Source organism: Seriola aureovittata, chromosome 9, assembly GCF_021018895.1.
Source record: "Seriola aureovittata isolate HTS-2021-v1 ecotype China chromosome 9, ASM2101889v1, whole genome shotgun sequence".
Classification (NCBI taxonomy): Eukaryota; Metazoa; Chordata; class Actinopteri; order Carangiformes; family Carangidae; genus Seriola; species Seriola aureovittata.
The window spans coordinates 29,011,270-29,034,350 of NC_079372.1; the positions used below are offsets into that span (position 1 = coordinate 29,011,270).

The following is a 23,081-nucleotide window of genomic DNA, read 5'->3' on the forward strand; positions in this document are numbered from 1 at the left end:
GGAAGGTGAGATGAAGAGGTGGAGAGAAGGGAGTGGGAGGAGGAAGAGGAAGTGGAGGACAGGTGTGATCCTCCACAGCTTGGGCGTTTGTTTAGCCAAGAGCGGCAGCAGTAGAGCAGAGGATTATGGGATTACGGTCAGTGCCATTGGTCATGTGAGTCAGCTGGGTCAACACTGACCCTGCTTACCTTCTCTCAGTAAGGAAGCTTAGCCTGGCTGTGAAGGTGAGGTCTGTCTCTCTCTCTTTCTCACACGTACACACACGCACGCATGCACACACACGCACGCATGCACACGCACGCATGCACACACACGCATGCACGCACACACACACACACATGCACGCACACACATGCACGCACACACACACACACACACACCTCTCTATCTCCTGAACAGACTCTCAGCGTCTCCTTTACGTCTCTTTGGCTTTTTCTTTTTTCGTGTTTTTACCTTTTCTGTCTTCTCTGTCTCTCACTCTCCCTCTCTTCCTCCCGACACATTTTATCTCTCTTTTTAATTCTCTTGTCTATTTCTGTCTCTTCATCTCCCTCCCTCCCTCTCTTTCTCTATCTCTCTCTTCCGGATGTCAGGCTCCTGTTCGCTGCATGTTATACATGCACAGCTTATCCATGCCCTCGCAAATCCAGCAGGATTCCTGGTCTTTTCTATCTGGGAGAGTAAAGAATAAAACCAGAGGAATAAAACTTCTTAATGTCAGGGGCAGAAACTCGGACCATGTCCAGACAGTGAGGAGTAAATACAGGAACAACCCCGGCCTCGGTGAGTTTGACTTAACCTGACTCAGTGTGGCAGCAGTCAGAACAACATTCATCCAGTTTTAGTGCTTTTGGTTTGGTTTCATTTAATCATGAGTCGTGATTGATTTGATTTGTGTGATGGAAAATATGAAGGTAAACTAAGAAAATCAATCATAAAAAAAATGTTGAAGACATGACAAATACTGTATATTCACTGTATATAAAGAAAATATATAAAATATAAAATGTCAAATTAAAACCCATTAGTACATTTACAGTTGAATATGATGTTGGAATGAACAGTTCATGGCCACAAATCAAATGCAGTGATACTGTGGTTGTTCTGTGGATTAATGAACTGATTCTGTTTGATGATGTAGTTTAATGTTCAGAAGTCTGGATCCGGGTCGGTCAGTGCAAGGTAAAAAGAGAATGTTTTTATTTTAATAACATGGACACATTGTCTTTGTTTTATCAGTGGCTTCAGAAATGATCGTCTCCGACGTGGACAAATTGTCCCACAACCTGAATAAGACGACTGTAACAAAAGAGCTGAATGAAAAACCTAAAAACTCCCCCTCTACAACTGACAGCTGGATGAGCTGTCTTTGTTTTATGTTTAGTATAAAGTATCTTCAAATAAAAACTATTGAATGTCAACTCACTGATTTTAGTATGACAAATGATATCTCATTGACCTCCATTGTTTTGGCTGTAGCTGTAAAAGGAAAAATACCGATTTTATTTTTAATTTTTAACTTTTCCTTCCAAATACAATGGCTATTATTATTATAACTATTTAATAATCATATTGACTTACTTCACTTACTTACTGTGTGTGATTTTACTGTTTGTACACAATATGACTAAAAATCATAAAAGAAAGTCTGTGATCTTAAAAGTTTGCCTTGAAGAGCAAGACATTGCATAATTTTTATGCTATATGAAATAGAATTGTTTTAAGTAAGATAACGTTTTATTTAAACAAACTGTAACTGTCTAATTTCCTCACTCTCACATCAACATTTTGATGAAACCTTTGAACATATTTCATCATTAACACAAAGACGAACACGTCTAGATCAACACGTCTTATTCAGCTCATAATTCTGTAGCTGGGTGATTCTGAAACACAGTGACCAACCCGACCAACACATCTGAATAATTACTGGAAATTAACTGGTTAATGAACTGGTGCATGGAATATGCTGGCTAATGTGGCTGCACTATTAATCGAAATATAATCGAAATCTCAATATGGCCAAGTGCAACATCAAAATCACAGGAGCTGTGATGTTTTGATGAAGGTAAAATGTGTCTCAACATTGTTGTGCATTGTTGTCAGTGTTGAGGTGCTACAGAGACGCCCGGTCTACAGATCATATTCTCCAGATGTAAAGGAACATGTTTGTTTGGTACAAGACCAACAAAAATCACATCATCATCATTTTTATTTTTTTGACCATTCCAACTGAAATCCGCAATATCTGCCAAAATAATCCCAATGTGCTTTTTTAGTACATATCGTGCAGACCTGGCTGATATGCAGAAAACATTATAGTGGATAACACAGTGTGAGGCTTGACAAAATGGACAAACAGTGTCAAGAAACACCTGAGTGAAATTCAGTTCTCCAACTAAATATCAGCTTTAGTTTTCATGTTGAATTTTTGCTGAGAAGAGTTTTTGAGTCAACTCTGGTAATTTTTGAGGATGTAGTCTGAGATGTTTTATTGAATCAGGTAAAAATATTGTTGAATATACTGTGGGTCGTTTGGTTTTGTATTGTTTATATAATAGCATTACAACATGGATGACAGTTCATGTCTAAATTATCATAAAAATATACTGATATCTATTTGATTCAGTCCACACACACTGTGATGTGAAACTGATTTTGTTCTGTGGACAAACAGAGGGGACGAGAACCATCCTCCTGGTGCTGACAGTACAGGAAAGGTCAGAGGTCAGAGAGAAACAATTTGAACTCCATCACTGGAGGCCACGAAGAGTCACAGCAAGTTTTATGAGAGCAAGAAAAGACAAGAGGAAATTATGACCTGAGGGCGATGCAACGAGTAACTGACACCGTCAAACTTTCTGCTGCGAAAATTTAGTTTCAACGAGTGAACATCTGAACACTACTGATCTGAATCCTCCAAGCTGTTCTCATATCGTTTAATATCATTTTTAAGCTAATGGAAAATATCTCTCTAACGGAGAGAGACAGAGAGATGATGAAACAGGAATCTATCAGGATGCAGAAACAACTATCACCTTCTTTACTACATCCAATCTGTCTAACATACCACTACTCAGCATGGGGTTATTTACTTTAAATTTGTCAGTTACTGAATGTGATTGATACTGCATTGGCTTTAGGTCATCTGTGGTCTGAGTCACTCGTGTGCAAGCAGTTTTCAGGGGGTTTTATTTTGAAAAGTGCTCATACATTTCACAGTTATAAACTGTTTATAGAGATTACAGTAGGAACACTAAAATAACAGTATAACGGCAACCAAATAGCTGACAGTATAATACTGTGAAGCTTGTATTCTAAACAGCAGTGTACTGTAATATACATATAATTTAGAGAACTGTTGGTAGAGAATAACTATATCAAGCCGGTAACAGGAAGTCTGAACTCAGGAAGTCTGCTGCATCCTACCAACAGCAATAACTTTGTTAGACTTGATTTCTTTGAGCTAATGTGCTATGACTCCTAAACACCAGTCGCCTGTGGGTCGAACGGTGATTTGCTGTCGCTCGGCTGAACCGGTTCTTTTCTGGGCATCAGATTGGAGTGACGCATGTATTCGTCCTAATCTCAGCTGATTTCACATCCTGATTGGATCCTATCGGCGTTTCCTCTTGCTTCATTGAGCAGCAACACAAACGACAGCGCGGTCAGAGAACACAAGAATTACAGCTTCATTTACCCACAGAGAGGAGACATCACTCTGCTCCTCCATTTAGAGGCTCCACAGATAACATGACAGCTTTCCCTTAATTTTACTCCTGAGAGGTTCTGGGGAAAAACAACACAGTGAAGTTTTCTGAAGTAGGAAAAGAGTTTCTCTAAGCAACTGCACCGTGGCCAATGTTTAGTTACATATAAGGCAGCAGCATGTGTGGTGCTAAGCTCAAAGCTTCTGGTTGCCAGGTTTATAAACTAGATCTCAAGGTCTAAATTTAACATAATAAGCAGGTGTGATTTTTTATTTATTTTTTTAATGGATACTTTTTCTCCTCAAGTGTAAAATTAGATTTTTTAATACTATTTGATGATGACAAGATCAAATCAGAGTCCCAGCAGGTTAAAATAACAGATTTCCATTGTGTAATTGGCACAGCTTGGTGGCATTCATGGGAGAGGAGCAGACAAATGAACTGTGAGATGAATATAAAGGAGAAACACATCAGAAAATGAAATAAAAAAAGAATTAGAAATGCTGGATTTACAAATTCATGAATTCCTCCTTGGCTGAGGGACATGCCATTATAAATAAATTAATTATCACCATGTTTAATAATCAAGAGTGTGTTATTTTTCTATTACCCTCTGAACTGATATGTAATGTATAGGCAGACACATTAGAGGCTCCATAATAAGTAACCATTCAGGCTGAGGTGTCTTTTTTTGCTCTGAGCTGTGGAGGCGTTGGGCTCAGGATCAGCCTGTGCCCAGACAGACAAGTAAACACAGACCAGGGGCTTAGCCTGACCAGATTAGCCAGTTATCACGTTTACCATTCACTACTACCAGTAGGTGAGGGATTACATGCTGTATGATGGGATTACAGCTATTGGAATAAAAAAAGGTAACAGTTAAAAACCAGATTACTGACACTTTTGGAAAAGCAGATGATGATTTGAGAATTTTAAATAACAATATCTCACTGTCTGATCGTGGTTGTAGACGCTGGACACTTGACAGCGGACACTTGAAATCATACAGGACTTCACACATCTACGTTAAATTCTTTCGCTTTTGGTCACACTTTACATTACAGTCCGCAATTTATTGTGTAAATATTTTGTATATACAGATTATTTTGTAATTATTTTGTACATACAGAGAAACACATGCAGGTAAAAACAGGGTGCCAGCAGATTTCACCTACATGTCCTTTCACAACAGCTCCATCACAGAAAGGAGTCGAACTAACATGTTGCACTTAAACTGAACAAAAAATATATATAAAATACACTTTAACATATCCTATAATTACACTATAGTGGTAAACCCTTCCTCACAGGTTAAGCCTAATGTTTACATCCCCAGCATATTAACAATAATAAGTACTTTGTTTTATTGATACTCTGTATTTACACAGTAATTTGTGTGAGCTGTAATCTAAAGCATTACCAGTACCATTTCATGTTATTTTATTTCTTTTAAACCCTTGATATTTAACCTTTTTATTTATTATACCTATATTAAAAATGTTTGAAGCCAGAGGTTAATTTCCATTCCCTTTATTCAAGGAACAATAAAACTAAATCTTAAAATCTCTCCTCGAAGACATCACTAAACCACCTCGCTTCAGATTCTGCTGTTAAACAATAAAAAAAGCATATTCTTTACTATGGATTTAGAAACAGGGATATTTGCAGGACACTATACATTCTGTGACCTTCGACCTCCTTAGTATTAGTGGCTTATTATGTTGGAGATCTGGGAGCTTATTCAACTGTTCTTATCCAGTCACTGTGGATAAGAACATCAGTTCAATGCTTAAGATGTACTGAGGTCAGGCAGCCTGATGGTCGAATGGTTTGGGCGCGAACGCAGTGAGCAACGACTCCCAGGTTCAATTCCACTAGTCTAGACTTGTGTAAGCTTTAGTGTATGATTTCTAAAAAGTCTGCAGTGAAGTGGAATATATTTTAGTGAAACCAATTTCCCCAACTGATTAATATAAAACTGTTGTTGAAAGCAGATAGATAAAAAGTTCTTCTCATTTTCCTTCTGAAAGCTTGTGTTTTATTTGCAGGTGATATATTTAATGTTGGAGAAATCCCACCACCAGAGTACAGTCACAGAGGTAGTGGAACATTTAATGGCTTGTTAGAAAGCATGCAGCTTTCTGTGCTGCTCAGAGAAGTTGCCACTGCTAACAAGCAATTGCTGGATTTTTTATTTTTTACCATAATGTGACAAGTTCTGAGAAAAGAAAAATAATCTGGAAAATGTAAAATTCTACAGGTCTTTGTTAACTCCAGAGGAACTGGACACAATATGATACAGTAGAGTGAAATACAACTGTGGTTAATCTAAAAACATAAACCATAGAGAAGATGAAATGCGCAGAAAATGTATTATATGAATAAATGAGGGGAGTTACATAAAAGGCACAGATGCTCTTAAACAGGAAGATAAGGGAAAATCCAATAGTTGATCCCACTAGTCCCCCTGATCTAGGTTGTCATGGTAACAATACAAACAACACAAGGAATGTCCTGATCCTGGGTTAACTTTGACTGGTGATTAGCGATAGCCAAAAAAGTGAGCTTGTCAAGCTGTCCTTGATTCAGCTTCCACCTTTCTGAGATCAGTTGTGATAGTGCAGCATTACACGCATGCGCAGACGTGTTAGGAAACTAAACTCCCTAATGATACTGATTTATCCTCTCTGCGTGAGATCTGCTGTAAGTTTAAGACAGAATATAGTTATAGGAGTAGAGCAGCTGCTTTCAGGAATAGATCAGCACATAGGTTGAGAGAGAGGGAGAGATGCAAAATATATTAAATCTTCTCTCTGAGAGAAACAAGCTCTGTAGTACGTTTCTGTGTGATTACATCTGTAAAAAAAAAAAAAAAAAAAAAACCTTTCATTATATTGTATTTAATATTATTGTTGATATCTACATATTATTGTATAATCATTAATCAATGATCTGACACTGTTTATAATTTTCTGTACTGCTTTGGCAAGAGAGAGGGATCATGCTAGCAACCGGAGGTGACAGTTAGCTAGTTAGCTATCAGCTAACAATGTCGCTGTGAACGTACAGTGAGATATATGCGCACTTTAGGCTGTTTGTGCTACAACTATAGCTATTACTCCTCATGCCCCAAGTTCCCGCGTCTCCCCTGTGCTTCCCAACTACAGTTCAGACTATGTGCCAAAAAGGTAAACAACACTGTTCCCGGATCCCGCGCCATAAAAACAGAAAACTGTACTCACCCATTAGCAGTTCATCCTCCGTGCCCCGCGCTCAGCAGAGACATCAACAGCACCGCTCAGGTACACATCCAGTTCTCAGTTGAGTGTATAGCTAACCAAGCTAACGTTAGCCTCCGGCTAAACGTCAACATCGCTAGCATTTGATGAACTTGAAGCCTGGTGAGTAGAAACGTATCTAATGTCGTCGGTTCAGCAGTAAAGTCCTCCGCTTCTCTTCTGTCCTCCCTCTTCTCAGCGTCGCTTGTTTAGTTTGGGTTACCTGAACATTTTGACTGAATCGTCCATTAGCCGAAAAAAATCCCGCTTCTTGGTAGACGGTTGAGAAAAAAACTGACGTAACTCACGCAGGTTAGCACACATGACCGGAAGCTCAGTGGCCAGATTAGGATTTCCCGGTAGGTCTTACTTTGTCACTTTTGTGAAAAAACGTTACCAAAATAGATAAGTGGTGCGTAGAAATAATATTTATCTTAAATAAAACACGAAGTTCTGGAAAATTTAAATAAGGGCAATAAAAATACTAAAGACTATGACAAAAAGTGTAATGGGCCGGATGTGGCTCAACCATGGGTTCAACCCGCACCATACAACATGTTTGAACTGAACACATTTTTAACAGCGACGTGTGAAAAAGTAGCATAATAAAAATCTATAATTGTTGAATCACTTTAATATTAATATAAACTGAAAAGTAGATCTGAAGCTATAGTACATAATCTAACTCTTTATCTCCATAGCAACAATCTACAGCACTTCCTGTACTGTTACTCTGTAGTTCCAACACTTACAGCACAATTGTCTCTTGTGTGAAACAGGAACTGAGCTTGTTGTTATTTTCACAAAAAGAACCCGAGCAGCGACTCAGTTTATTATTGTTTATTCCTATTCTTCAGGACAAACTGCACCTATCTGTCTCATACCTTCATCACTGCATCTGTATGTTTCCCATCCTCTCCTAACTAAACAACTACAGCTTCATGAACACACACAGGCAGGAAAGAAACTGCAGCGTTCAACTTCAAAGTCAGTTTCTCTGCCTCTGCTGATGTCTGGGCGATTAATTATTGATGCATTAAAAGTTGCAGGTGGTCGAACTAATTGTTGTTTTGTTTAAAGTACAACACTTCATCATATTTTAGGAACTTATTGCATTTTTTTTTGTAAAATGGCCCTGTCAGCTGAATATAGTGGAATAAAATGTCCCTGTGACATGTGGTTTAGTCTCACACTATATAGAAACTTTAGATTTTAATTGACAGTATTTCAAAACTGTAGATAAGTGTAGTACAATAAATACACCTGTGACTTTCAACCTCCGTTTTCTCTGCAGCTCTTTGAACTGGTCTGATTGTGCTGCTGACAATCATTAGCACTGTATCCATTATTATCCTAATTAGCTGAGTGACGCACACAGTGGTCATCTGTGTGTCAGCCTCATAGCGCTGAGTGGAAATTAAAATGTGCCTCAAGTTAATTATAAGGGAATAGTGTGACACATGTGACTCTGTGTTCACATTAGTGTTTCACACTGAGAGAGACATGAAGGAAAGAAACTATGAAGTCAGAACAGCTCAACAAGGTATTTAACTTGTATGAAAGAGGGGTGAAATAAAGGAAATTAAATGAAACTGAATTCACTCGTTTAGGACAAAAACAGTTTGATGGAGGATCAAGATGCCGTGAGAGAGAAACTGGCACTAGTGTTTATTCTGGGAAAAAACTACAAAGGAAACATAGTAGTAGTAGTATTACTAGTACAGTAGTAGTACTATGACAGTGTGTGTACTGAGTCGTTGCCCCAGTTTAAAACACTACTCAAAACAATACATACATATAAATTCTTGATTTCAATGCATTTATCTTTGGTTTCTACTTTTGGTTTTTTCTGTTTTCAAAAGCGTTATATAAATAAAGTTATTATTATTATTAATATTATTATTATTATTATTATTATTATTATTACTTGATTATTCAACCAGCCTTTCTGTGAATGTGTGGGAAACAGAGCTAAAATACAAATACAGATATAGATACATTAGATACAGATATATTTTGGTTGATTATTTTGTAAAGATACAGAGTTGTTTATAGCAAAGCTTCTTGTCTGTATTTAAAGTACAGAGTTCCTGCCTCATTGTTCAAGTCTATGAGTTTCTTTAAAGTGTCAGTAGCTTCTCCTCAGTGATGTCAAACTACAGATAGTGATGTATAATAGTCAGGTCCATAGACGACGGCTCTAATCGCTGGTCTAGACTCAGAAAGGAACATTTCCCTGCAGTAAAAGTATATTTACAGCTTCCAGCCATTTTTAACAACTGTTGTAATTACAGAAGGGAGCTGTCGTTAACCAAAGTGTTTTCATTCAGTATCCTGAGGACAGTGAGGCTGCTAGGTAAAACATAGAGGGACGACTTTGAGAAGAAGACAGTTAGTGCTAATCTTTAGCACTTTATTGCCAGGGCTGAGCAGGAAACCTGTACTGGAGTTCCTGGGTAACATTTATGGAACAGGAATCACATGAGGTTCACTGTGTTCCTCAGTTATAGAACTGGCTACTTAAACAAACTGGAAACATTTTTTATTTAGGAAAACAAATCGTCTTTGGATCTATTTCAAAAAGAGCTCTGGGGTTGATTACATCATTTTTAATTATGAGAAGATAAAGAGAAGCCATGTTTGCTGAGAGTAACAGCAGCTTTCAGACATATGGTGTAAACAAAACGTGTGAACACGGAGGTGGAATCAGGACAGAGAGGAGAAATATGTTGTTTTGAATTTTAACCAGCAACGTTGAGCTGGTTAATGTTTAAACTGGACAGTCCGTCATTGTTGAAGAGGTTGAAGCACATTTGTTCATTACATCATCTCAATGACACAGAAAGTCAGTTGGATGATTTCTTTATCAGGATAAACTCGGAGCATTTCTTTTCTTCTGCTTTTTCGTTGCACAAAAACACGAAAGTACACAGAAAGATTTCTAATGATATAACCACTGCTTTGCTCTCGGTCTCGTGTTTTTGAAACGCATATGATTCTTTGATCGTTCATACCTTTGTTTTCTTCTCTGACAAGCAGGCGTGTTGTTTTCTTCTGTGGATTTGTGTAACAGGAAGTGACTGGTGTGTCAGATTAGTGTGAGACACAGGGAGGAGAATACAGATGAGTTTCCGTCTCTGTCAACAGATGAAACAAGATGTAAATGATGATTTGTATTAGAACATGAGGAGTGGGAGTCACTGGTGCTTTCCGCATATTTATTCTGCTTAACTTCTGTGTACATCTTTCCCACTGTGTGCTGTGTGAGCATTGCATCTACTGAATCCTGCATCACTGAGTGTACAAAATATTATAACACGTGAGAAATCTATGATCTGTTGCTGATTTTTCTAAAGCCACTTAGAACAGAAGAGACGAATTCTTGTGAAGAAAATAAGAACATTTTAAAGATTTTAAGCCTTTAAAATAAATAAAAGAGAAGATGGAAGCAGATTTCAGGAGATACTGATCAACTCTTGTAGATAAACCAACATATAAAGCAGCAGTCAGGTACGAGAAACAAATCATGTTGATTTAACAGTTGTGTCTGTGGCATGATGTGCAGATAATCTTGATGAAAACATGATAAATTTCAATCTCAACAATCTCAAATTATGTAATTATGTAATCTACAATAGCAGAAGTTAAAGAGCTCGGACTTAGTGAGAACGCCTTGGAAATGTTTCGTAGACAGGAACACGGTGGACGTTGGTATATTTTTACTTCAAGTCATAAACGTTAGTAACAAAGGAAAACTGCAAAGAACAGTAAAATCCACCAAACAAATACAGTATGTATATTGTATATTGTATTAAAATGTATGCATACATACATATTAATCCCTCCCTCCTGTGAGCTTTTCCATAGCATCCCTCAGGGAAGTGACAAATAACAACAAGCACAAACTTAGTTCAAGTCAATCCTGACAGTCGCAGTTACAATCCTGAATACTGTATATATATATATATATATATATATATATATATATATATATATAGAATATAGAATACTGAACTCTCATCCTGGTGTTGTTGCTGTTGTTGATGTCAGTCTGGTCTACATCAGTTGTGTTGTGTGGTGAAGCTGAAGACAGTTTTCCAAGCTAGTAAACAAGCTAATTACTGACTGATACTGTATTGTATATAAAGTGTAGTTTACGTGAAGCAGTGCTTCTCACAGTGGGTCGCCTCAGGGGAATCATTGATTTCATTAAGTAACACAGTGACAGAACGTGTGAATATTGTGTTTGTGGGTTTCAAACACTTCCTGTAATGAAACATCTCAACACAAAGGTCTGATCGGGGGGGGGGGGGGGGGGGGGGGGGGGGCGTCACTGATGTGAAGGAGCAGTTTACTCAAAGAAATAAAAAAATCTTTCTTCCTCACCCCTTGTGGTTTGTGGAGGTTTGAGATGTCGCTGTCACAACAACAATATTATTTCAACATCTATAGAAAAATGCTGTCAGTCAAATTCATCTATAACTTTGTTTATTGTGTGTTTTGTCTGTTTTTGGCAAATGAATGAAACTCAAACACGAGTGAAAGGTAGTGGAGAGAGAGTCTGTACAAGATGAACTGATAAACTAAAGATCCACCAGGCTGAACATCTGCCAGCATGATATTATTATACAGTATGTGAAATTTTAACATATCAATATTTCATATTTTAAATATCTTAATATTAAATAGCTATATTACTTAGTGCTAACACCACGGTCTCACCCTGCACTGAAGCTTCATGATGAACCTGTAAGTCTCTTTGGATAAAAGCGTCTGTAAATGAGTGAATGTAAATGTAAACATCAGGGTTTTATCATCAATACCAGTAAATCAACACAACAACCTGTCTGTCGACACAAACTGTCCCCGTCCCTCAGGACCGTCCTCCTCTCCCAGCACTTCACACTGCGACTGCAGCAGAGACGTAAATGTAAAACATCATCACTGTGTTTAACGCGTCACATGACCGACTGTGTTTCACAGGAACATGATTGGCTGTGAGGGCCTGAAGGGGTGAGAGCCTGAGAGGTGGTCGCTCCAATGGCGTGGACCGAGCCACGGTCGCGTCCAGACCCAGATCCAGAACCAGAACCAGAACCCGAGCCAGAACCAGAATCCAAACTGACACCTTACAATCTAAGGACTCAAACATCAGCCACAACTCTTCCATCAACCATTCCTCCGGTCCAGCCTCCGGTTGTACTGCCCCTCCTCGTCCTCCTGCTCACTGCCTTTGCTGACCTCTGTGCAGCTGGTCCACCGCAGCCGGCCCGCCCCCCCCTCCTGTCCGGACAGCCTTTTATCATCTTCTGGGGCATCCCCGACTCCTCCTGCCCCGGTCGGCCAGACGTCAGATCTCTGGGGATGGAGCGTGAGGGCCGCGTGGCCGTCTTCTACGAGGACACTCTGGGGAACTACCCTTACTTTGTGGACAAGGACACTCCGGTCAACGGGGGGGTGCCGCAGTACACGCGCCTGGACAACCACCTCCAGAAAACACAACAGGACTTGGAGGCGGCTCTACCCGCCCCGAGGTATCTGGGGTTGGGGGTGCTGCGGTGGTCAGAGTGGGCCCCCCAGTGGTCCAGGAACCGAGAGAAGAAGACGATGTATCTGGAGGCGTCGAGGAACCTGCTGAAGGCTTTCTTCCCTAACTGGACCCCAGAGGAGGTGGAGAGGTGGTCACAGGTAAGAAACGCCCAGGTAAAGACGGGATGAAAATGGCGGATGGTGGAAGACAGCGAGCGCTGTGGCAAGAGGGAATAAGGGAGAAACACAAGTGTGTTGAGGAAGCATGGGTGGAGATGTTGCTGGGAGATGGTGGAGCAGATACAGATAAAATCCTCCATCACAGAACATACATTATCCTCCATGTGTATCATGTAAACTCTTTATGTTCTCTGGTTATTGACTATTGATCTCGTCACAGGTGGACTTCGAGGCAGCAGCCCAGTCAGTAATGACCGAGACACTACGAGAGGTCAAAAGGTTACGGCCCAAAGCATTATGGGGCGTCTCCCCTTACCCCAGCTGCTACAGCGGCGACCCCGCCCAAACCACGTTAGCCAATTACACCGGCCAGTGCCCCCCTGCGGAGATGACCCTTAACGACGAGCTCCTGTGGCTGTGGAAACGAAGCTCCGCCCTCTACCCCCTCCTCACCCTGGAGAAGCTGCAGGTGGGTCAACGCCACTTTCAGTTTGTCTCTCCTGTACTAACTGTCATACCCACTGATGCCTCCAGGCTAAACCTATATAAATATAACACAACAGAGAATAAGAGAGACACGTTAACGCCATTTAAAACACGACAACACAAAGATTCATTCAGGGGACGACGACGACAGATGACTCCCAACGTAAAACCAATAATCTGTCAAATAAAAACTGCTTTACCGCTGAGGGAAGAAGTTACAAAACTTCTCTTTGTCAAAGTCGGTGCAAACCAACACGTCTGAGACCCAACAACCCCAGAGCTTCTAATGCAGGAAAAGGTTGTGGGACATGATTTAGTTTAGTTCAGTTTAAGCTTGGTTTAAATGTGAACAATATGTCCCTCTCTGCAGGGGGGGACGGCTGGAGCCAGGCTTTATTTATCCAGTCTAATAAGAGAAGCACTACGAGTGTCCTCTCTGCCTGGGACGGCGTTTGATCTTCCTGTGTTCCCATTGGTCAAGAGCGTCTATGCCTCAACCAACACGTTCCTGTCACAGGTGAGATTAAACATCTGCTGTGTCCAGTATCTGATCCAGGAGCAGCACAAACATAGGACCTTAAAGCAGAAGGAGAGGTGAGGAGGGAGAGAGGAGGAGTCCAGGATTATATTTGATTATAACGCTGATTATTTCTGGATCTTTAATCTCAAAGTTTCATTCAGAGAAGAGAAAAGTTAATTAATTAAAGGCTGTAAATGTTTTAATATTAGTGTTGGTCGCAGTAAAAGGTGGAGGACGTCATGTGATGAATACTGTCTTTCTACATTCCTGTGAACCTCCTCAAATTACAGCTGAGACTTTATTATCTCTGTAATTCAAACTGAAAGTATTAAAGTTCAACTTAAGGTTTCCTTCAAATAAAAACACCTTAAGTCTTCTCCTCGACGTTTCCTTAAAGTGTTGAGGGTTTTCTCTTAGTCTTTACTCAAGGAACCTGATGGAGCCTCAACCAGAGGAACTGATTTATTGATTTCTCTCTATTGATCTGATCAGTTTCAGCTTGTGATCTGATCCCAGATCAGCTGTGTCTTCAGCTCCTCTGCAGTTAATGATCACTCTGTGGTTTGATGCTGCGGATCTTTACAGTCGATTATTAGTGAAATATTTCATGTCGATCGATCAGCTGTGAGCCGTGTCGTTCAGCGAGCGTCTGTTGGACGTTTATGGATCAGATTTACTTTTCAGGACGAGTTTTCTTTTCTGCTTTTCTTCTAGAAGTTTCTTCTTTTCCTTCTTTTCTTCTGACCGACTCTGAGACGACACAGGTGAGATAGTGACAGGTGTTCACCGCTATCACCAGCGCTAATGCCAGAAACTGTCTCCATGGAAACTGTAGAATTTTACAGCTGTAAAATCTCTGTCACTGCTGCAAACGCGTTAATGTTTTTCCTGTAAGAGATTCTGTGCAACGACCTTGAGTAACTCCCTCAGCTGAGGAGAAATTCAACCTTAAGTGTCAGACTTAAGGAGAACACTTAAGGTGTTTTGTGCGAGCGGCCCCTGAGTCTGAAGAACAGACGATGTGTAACAAACAAGCGTTGAAAAGAGCTGTGACTCTGTTGTTGTGTGTTTCCTCTCTGCAGACAGACCTGGTCAGCACCATCGGAGAAAGTGCTGCCATGGGAACGGCTGGAGTCGTCATCTGGGAGAGAAGTGAGACTAAGACGGAGGTACACACATGTACATTTGTATAAAGTGCTCACACCCACAAATATGTCTCTATGTTTATTGTTATTTATACATGATGAGTTTTAGTATTTCTCTTTTTCCATCAACGTACTTCATTTGTTTTCTTCCTGTTTTAAGAAAAAACATCTGAATGTTATAAAGGAAACATATAGTCTCTTGTATCTGCCCCCCCAACACACACGCACACACACACACACACACACACACACACACACGCACGCACGCACGCACACACACACACACACACACACACACACACACACACACACACCACCACTGTTCCTGCTTCCTGTTCCTTTCCCAGAGAGAGTGTCAGGACCTGGCAGAGTTTGTCCGCAAGGTCCTGGGACCCTACTCCATCAACGTAACCACGGCGACTCGACTCTGCTCAGCGTCTCTGTGCCAGGGAAAGGGCCGATGCGTCCGTCAGAACCCGGAAAGCTCCGCCTATCTCCACCTCCCGCCCCCGGTGGACGTGGTGGAGAAGGTGACGGAAAAGGTGATGAAATGTAAATTTAAGTAGATTATTAGTGCTGGGTTTTTAAAGCCTAGTTATCACTGCTGCTGTGTACAGATGTTGACAGAGCCTGTTCACGCTCGTTCACTGACAGCGTCATCACAGCAGCTGTGTCATTACCCATGACGCACTGCAGCGCATGTGGAGGCCTTCAGAGTCTGACGATGAAACACGTCCAACTGACACTCAGTTTCTGCAGAAGCAGCTGCATCATGTTCAGTTTGTGTTGATTCAGGTGTTTGGTGGCTGCAGTTTGTGGCGCTTTAATATTTAATTTACTCATTAATATAAATTGAAAAAAAGCGGTTTTCCACGGTGGCCCTGAAGCTCAACACGCTGCAACGCAGGAAAACACAGAAGCATTCAGAAAACATCTTCATCAGTTTGACATTAACACACAAGCTGCAGAACCTCACAACACAACAGGAAGTGTTCCCAGGGGGACAGTAAAAAGTGACGGACCAGGCTGGGACGCACTTGTTCCTAGTGACAGTGAGAGAGAGAGACAGGACAGGTCAGAACTACACCTTCATGGTACGCGCATCACTTTTCAGTGTCCCCTGGAAACACTTCCTGTTGTGTTGAGTATCTGCAGCTCGTGTGTTAATGTCAAACTGATGAAGATGTTTTCTGAACTTGTTTTGTCTGTTTGCACGTGGTTGTTTTCTTGAGTCGAGCTTCAGGGCCACCGTAGTTTTAGGAACGTATATGAAACAAACACAAGCACATGAGACTGGGGAGAAAAAGAGTCGACCTGATTTCCTCTTTGACTTTCACCCTTTCTTCCAATGAACAGTTGACTCATAAAAACGTTTCCACGCAGCGAAAGACACGTGTGAAGACAAACAAGTTCTCAACTTATGTAGGAAAGTTGGAAATAGAACAACTCAGTTTGAGTCACGACTGATGAAGACAACCAGGCGTGACTTTATTTATATATATAAAAAATAAAAAGCTGCAGGGAGTCCAGCTGCCTGAGGATCTTTGGTGTTTAAAAAGTAAGAAAGCAGAAAGAAAAGCAGCAGCTGAGACACGACAGAGGATTTGCTGAAGTTTGATCGTGTACCAGTGAAAACAGGAACACTGTGTTTCTCTGGGAACACTCATCACTTTCTGCAAATCTCTGGACGGGCTGTCGGTAATATTCATAAAAAGTACAACAGAATATTAAGTATGAATGTGGCTGTAAATGCAGAACACAATCACAATGTTCAAATTTCCTTTTGGATTTTAGTTGCATTATTTAATCATACAGATATTGATTTCTGTGAACAGTTTGTTAATGTTCATTTAATTTTATCACTGTTTCCAGGCAGAAGCAGCAAAAGCCACAGATCAGCCGGACGCCGACACGAAACCAGCTGAACCAGCTGAACCAGCTGAACCAGACCCGGCCGAGACGTGGAAGAAAGACTTCCAGTGTCAGTGGTACAAGACGGCAGACGGGGACGTCGCAGACCAGCAGTCCCCCAAAGACGGAGCATCTGTTGGGGGAACGACAGAAGAAAACGCTGGAGATGTGGCGGGAACTACGACCGCTTCCACAGTAGCTTCTGCAACAAAAGGAGCCTCAGTGCCTGAGCTAAGAGGAAGCAGTTCACCAGGTACTGCAGGTCTCCTGGAGCTGCCCACAGACGGAGGCACACATCCACTGAGTGCCCCCCACCTGACTGTCCTGCTGCTGCTGGTGGCTGGAAGTCGATGCCTGGAACCTTAAACTGTGAAACAAGCCGGCCTTCACCTGGAAGGTCTGGGCTGTAACAGCCCTTCTTAAGTGCCCTTGAGCAAGACACTGAGGCCCTGCTGGCTGCAGGCGTGCTGCTCTGTAGCTCAACGTCACCTGAATATCACAAAACACAAAGGAGAACAAACTCAGTCTAAACCTCAGTGGATGTGCCAAGAGACGGTTTCTGCTGGCTGTATTTACACCTCCTTCAGGAAGGAGCGACGCCTCCTTAGACTGACCTGTCAGTGTGCTGCTATCAGCTGACTGTCACATGACATCAGCCCGACAGTCGTCCAATCACAGATACACAAAAGCTTTTATTGTCTTTGCACACTTTGTTTCTCCATTTACTCGTCAGTGTTTGTTATGTGGAAATTATTTCTTCATTTTAAGGCCTCGTGTAGTGAAGAGTTTCTCTGTCCAATAAATAGATGTGCTGGGTTCACCACACAAACAAACAAACAAACAAACAGGAAAAAAACTGCTGTCAACATCTCTGGGACTGTTTCTTGAGATTATCCAAATTATCTGGGACAGTTTTTAATTTTGTTTTTGCACCACAAATAAAATTCCTCTCATTTTATCTGGACGTCAGCAGAAACATCTCAGAAACAATCCGTCAAAATCTGGACAAATAAAACCAAAATCTATCTGCACCACCTGACGTCATGGCAATTTCTGCTCTTTTCTAATGTGGATGAATCAAACCTTTAATTTACCAGAGATGTTGCCCATAAAATGATTTAATTTGTGCATTGAGTTGTGGTTTAAAGTCTGAGAGCCGCATGTCTTCATTCAAATTCAAACAGAATGTGTGTAAACAAAAACATCAGACAACAGAGTTTACATGAGACAAATGTCACTAACTGCAGCCGCTCAGCTGAACTCCAGCAGGAATCACTGGAGCTCTCCGGCGCCCTCTGCCTGAGCTCTGCAGAAACTGCACCACTCAACAAAGTCACAGCAGGAAAAGCACAGGTGTAAATAATAAAATGAAGGATGGCTGAATTCCATTTAGCTGCTTCGGTTTCAGGTTCCTGGGCTGCGGTCGAAAAGTCTAAATGATTTCCCTGACCACGACTCCTCGACGGAAAACTTCCTGAGGTCAAAGATGTGAAGGAGAATTCATCAGCACTGCTCTCAACATAAACTTTACTTATCACAAGAGCGATGAGTCGTCCGTCACTAACCACAGACACAAACACAAACAGGAGAGAAACGTAGAAACAAGAAAACATGAAAGAAAAATACAAAGAGAGAAAATTGAGCCAGTAAATAATAATTAAATAGAAATAATGAACTGAAGAGATCAGAGCAGACCGCAGCCCCGTCGTTACCGTTGACAACATGTGTGCTTCTCCGTCTCCTGTGAAGAAGCTCTGTTAGTCACACCAGCATGTAATTAAGTCCCTTTAAATATGAGTGTGGTTGTTATAAATGCAGTATCTGTTCATTCGAAGGACAAACACGTCAGTCCTTAATAGACAATCTGTTTATATGTAAATATTTTTCTAAGTCTTCCTCCCAGTCCTCGTCCTCCAGAGCTCAGACTGATGTAAAAAACACTGACACGTTTTGTTTTTGCAGCTCATGTAAATTTATTTGTTATTTTTCATTAAAATATACACTCAAGACGAAGGGTATCTAAATCATTTTTAGTTACAGAAAGAGATCATATGTACACAGGTGCATCTGATTGAGTCGTACGTTTATATATATTATGAACAAGAGAATGAATTTCCTCTCATCTCCCACGTCGAGGATCCCTCCTCTCCTCCACAGTCCACCGACACAAACGTCCCCTTCTCTGGACGTTTGCACCTTTATTAGCAAAAGATCATTTCATCTTTACAGCCTCACACATGTTTGAGTCAATTTCAGAATCATCTGGGGAACCAGGAGGATTATAAACTTTAGTATGAGCGTTTTAATGATGCTTCTCTCTCTGACGACAAGTTTCACAAACTTTTTCCAAAAAGGTTGAAGAGAGCGACGAGGAGACGAAGAGCAGATGTTACATGTGCTGCCAGTAACGTGATCTGATCCTGTTGTAGTGAAACCACATTATTAAAAGCTGCAGAGCTGCGTGTAGAGACAGTTCAGACCAGAGGTTCACAACCTTCTCCAACCCAGGGACACTCTGGGAAAATCTCTAAAATGTTGGCGGCGCACATCCGACCAGTAACAACATGGAGGACGATGATGTCGTTCTCAGAGCGTCTCTTCACGCTGCAGTTTTGGTCTTGGAGGATCATTTAGTGCTCAACCAGACTGAGAGAGCAGCATGCATGTGATGAGGTCCGGCCGGCGTCAACATGAAAGAGTTATCACAGTGATAGACCTCAATATCAGAAAAAATTATATACATAATATATATATATATATTTTGTAAAGATTATTTTGTTTCAAAACAAAACATTAATTAATCAAATATATCTTTTTATTTACATCTTTTCACCAAAATTGTTCTGTTTTGTAAATGATTTGTCGGCCCACACAATACATCCGTGGCCCATCAGTGGGCCCCGGGCCACAGGTTGAGAACCTGGTCTGGTTTAGAAACAAAATGATCTTTAAAAAAATATAAAAAATGTTTACAAACTATTTTTCCTCATATTGAGGCGGCTCGCTGTGACAGGAACTAGATGATTCATCCATGGCAAAAAGTGGAGAATCAAAAAGTTCTGAGAACGACACGATCGTCCTCCATGTTGTTACGGGCTCGGCTGTGGTACGTAAAGATTGTAGAGGTTTCCCAGCGACCCTGAGGTGGAGGGGGCTGTGAACCTCTGCTTTACACCGGTCACGCTGCTGCTGCTGCTGCTGCAGGTCCAACCAAAGGTGACACTTTGAAAAAGATGCATTTTATAGCAGATTTAAGCATCAAGATTAAAACACGTGACTTTGCTCTGATAACGTTCTGCAGATGAAATCAGGTCTGAAGAAAGATATGACAACACCACTGACACTACTCAAGCCAAACCACATGCTGCCTGCCGTCAGCAGGCCACGGATGAACATCTAGTACAGGGCGACCCACCAGTGACAGAGGTAGCACAGTCTCTTCATCACATCCAGTATCATCTTCCAGTCGTTCAGTGTCTTTCAAACTAATAAATACTCAACGTCCACGTTAGTTGACGTCCACAGGCTTCGTCTCGACTCCGTCCACATTTAACTTCAATCGTTTCCATTGTGATGTAAACAAAATCAACTCCACTGTTGTGTAATTTCAGAAGCAAACTTCAAGAGATCTGAGTTTAATTTACAGATTTCCCAACATTCAAATACACACGTAGTCAATGCAGAGGAAATACAGTTTGGTGCCAAATTCAGGTATCCACCATTTCACAGGAGTCAAAGCTACAGTCGCAGCCAAAACCTCAAGCTCATCCATAAACGGCTGAAGATTAGCAGCTAATTTAAAGTCACTAGCAAAGTGCCGAGAAGAACTGAATGGATTAAAAATGCGTTTTGAAATTGAGCTCTTCTAATACATATATTATTCCTTTAAACTGGCTGAATGGAAACTGAAGCAACACAATCCAATTAACGACACTGAGCAGTCTGTCAGCTGGAAATGAAAAAAGCCTGGAGATGAAACGACTTTCAGTGGCTTCAGATTTCATGAAAAATCTGCAGGTTGGCTGAATCGATCTGTCATTTGCATATCAGGTGTTTTCACCTCTGATGACATCTAAAAGTCAAATCCTAAAGTACCTGAAGCTTTTCAAATATTTAAAGCCGCTGTGAAGCTGCAGAAGAACATCTGACACAAAATGTGATTTTTTTTTTTTAGGGAGAATCGATGCCAGATTTCAAATTAGAGGCAGCCGAGTGATTTCAACGTTTTCAATGCCAGTTTTTTTAAATTAAAGGACAGAGAGAATCTGAGTGACAAGTATCTTAAAGGGACAGCTGTGGTTGTGAGTCGTGGGGTTGTGTGAGGTGTTCATGTTCAGTCGGTGTTTCCTGCAGGAGAGTCAGTTTTGAGGAGCAGCAGGAGGACAGGTGCACTAGCAGAGTGATGAGCTGCTGTGGGCGGGGCCAGCAGAAAACACCTGGTTTAAACACTTTTAACAGACGCCCAGTGAAACAAACCAACATCTGTTCAAATGAAGCTTCATGTAGAAGATTTTCATCTTCATCTTCCTGGTGAAACAGAACTTTCCTTTGGCACTACATTTTCTCAGCCACTGAACTACTGTATTCCTACGCACAGGCGCACCTACAGAGCGCACTGTAATACGCCGCAGCCTCAGGTCAGCTGAGTGAATCAGGAAGAGATAAACTTCACTCTGTTTTGACGGGAAGATGAAGATGTAAAATCTTCTACATGAAGCTTCATTTAAACAGATGTTGGATTGTTTCACTGGGCGTCTGCCGGTCCTCCTGCTGCTCTGAACTGAATCTACTGCAGGAAACACACCGCCTGAACATGAACACCTCACACAACCACAGCTGTCCCTTTCAGATAGTTGTCACTCAGATTCTCTCTGTCTGTTCATTTTAAAGAACTGGTATCTGTACTTTCAAATCACTTTGTTGCCTCTAATCTTAAATCTAGCTCCGTGCATCGATTTGACCTAAAAAATAAATAAAAATAAATAAATAAATCACTTTCCTCGTCTGTGTCAGATGTTCTTCTGTAGCTTTAATTTACGCTTAAACGCTCCAGTGGAAGAATCAGCTCCCAATGACAGAGAAGCATTGTTCTTGAAAAAGCACACAAGCTGAGAAAACTGAATAAATAAACATGACAGACAGACAGACAGACAGACAGGCAGACAGACAGACAGACAGACAGACAGACAGACAGACGTGACACTTCTCCTCCCTTCATTCAGCCGACAGTGAAAGAATCTGATCTTCGTTGCATAAGATTAAAAAATAGACTTTCTGTTCCCGTGCAAAAGTCTCTGTCTTCTGAGCAGTTAGTTCTGGTCGAAGCGGGAAACATCGCCCCCGTGTGGGGAGGGCGGGTTAGTGCAATCTGAACCAAGCGGGCTGGACGGATAACAACACATGATCCCTCCTGTGTGTGTGTGTGTGTGTGTGTGTGTGTGTGTGTGTGTGTGTGTGTGTGTGTGTGTGTGTGTGTGTTCAGGGCACTCGATCAAGCGTCTCCAGAAAAGGTTGATCTGACACATGTGATAAGAGACGTGGCTTTTAAAAGAAAAGGGAGGAGGAAAAGCTCAGACCCGAGAGCCAATCAAGCGCAGTTGGTTTGGTCACAACACAAACATGGTCGCCTTCAGACAATGAACAAGCGAGGGACTATGAGCGCCAATCCTCCAGCATGCCTAGTAGCAATGTTTCAAGGACTCCCGGAGAGGTGCACTTAATCTTCGCTGCGGTGTGTGTGTGGTACCTGCGGAGGGGTGGAGCTACTTGCAGACGGCCTCGTTCACTATGTGCTTGATGTTGGATGTCTGCAGCTGGGGTGTGTTTTTCTACCAGACATGCTGAGGGTTACTTGCAGATCGCCTCCAGAGCGTCCAGGGTGCGTTTGATGTCGCGGATCTGCGCGGCCAGAGTGTGTATGGGCTGCATGGAACGATCCAGCTCCTCGCAGCGAGCCATCAGTGTGTACATGCCCTGAGGGAGGCAGAGAAACAGCTGCTGCTTTAATACAGACAAGATTATGAAAACATGACAAGGATCCAGGGTTTCCTCACTCATAGACTTTAGCTGCGGTCACTCAGGTTTATCAAATATTAACGGCCTCTCAGGTATGTGCCGACTCTGACATTTGCTTAGCGTTTTTTATTCCGTCAGAATCCGTGATCCATGAACTATTCTCTCCTCGCTGCGAAGACGCTCAGAGAAACAGGAAGAGGGAGACGCACGGTGTTACGTTACAAGACGCAGACCCGGTGGATATTAAACGTCGTTGCCTAGCTGCGATGAGATTAACGCTCGTGTACGTCCACAACCTGCTGAGAAC

At 41.5% G+C, this 23,081-nt stretch overlaps 2 protein-coding genes and 1 long non-coding RNA gene across 5 annotated transcripts in view; 1 reads left to right on the top strand and 2 right to left on the bottom strand.

Annotated features, from left to right (window-relative positions):
* LOC130174701 (uncharacterized) overlaps positions 1-7,558 on the bottom strand; it is a 44,873-nt gene extending 37,315 nt beyond the window's left edge. Inside the window, exon 1 of the long non-coding RNA XR_008828619.1 lies at positions 6,953-7,558. This is a non-coding gene — a long non-coding RNA (uncharacterized LOC130174701). The remainder of the gene's footprint in view (positions 1-6,952) is intronic.
* On the top strand, positions 1-18,766 carry si:dkey-72l14.3 (Glyco_hydro_56 domain-containing protein). Of its 2 annotated transcripts, none has more exons than XM_056384824.1 (7): positions 1-224; positions 11,972-12,676; positions 12,918-13,166; positions 13,554-13,700; positions 14,786-14,872; positions 15,196-15,390; positions 16,721-18,766. In XM_056384824.1, the coding sequence occupies exons 2-7, from the start codon at positions 12,029-12,031 to the stop codon at positions 17,123-17,125; spliced, it is 1,731 nt and encodes a 576-aa protein (XP_056240799.1). In that variant the 5' UTR covers positions 1-224; positions 11,972-12,028; the 3' UTR covers positions 17,126-18,766. The 2 variants fall into 2 exon arrangements, with proteins under 2 accessions (XP_056240799.1, XP_056240798.1); XM_056384823.1 differs by lacking the exon at positions 1-224 and adding an exon at positions 351-783.
* borcs6 (BLOC-1 related complex subunit 6) overlaps positions 18,708-23,081 on the bottom strand; it is an 11,889-nt gene continuing 7,515 nt past the window's right edge. For both annotated transcript variants that reach the window (XM_056384825.1, XM_056384826.1), the window contains exon 7: positions 18,708-22,732. In XM_056384825.1, the coding sequence (XP_056240800.1) occupies positions 22,607-22,732 (126 nt within the window). In that variant the 3' untranslated portion in view covers positions 18,708-22,606. The remainder of the gene's footprint in view (positions 22,733-23,081) is intronic.

What these genes read in the sequence shown, in the direction of transcription:
- si:dkey-72l14.3 (XM_056384824.1), top strand. Translation starts at nt 12,029, where the DNA reads ATGGCGTGGACCGAGCCACGGTCGCGTCCAGACCCAGATCCAGAACCA. An exon ending in CCAACACGTTCCTGTCACAG is followed by an intron (nt 13,701 to 14,785) that starts GTGAGATTAAAC and finishes TCCTCTCTGCAG; the next exon opens with ACAGACCTGGTCAGCACCAT. An exon ending in TGGAGAAGGTGACGGAAAAG is followed by an intron (nt 15,391 to 16,720) that starts GTGATGAAATGT and finishes CACTGTTTCCAG; the next exon opens with GCAGAAGCAGCAAAAGCCAC.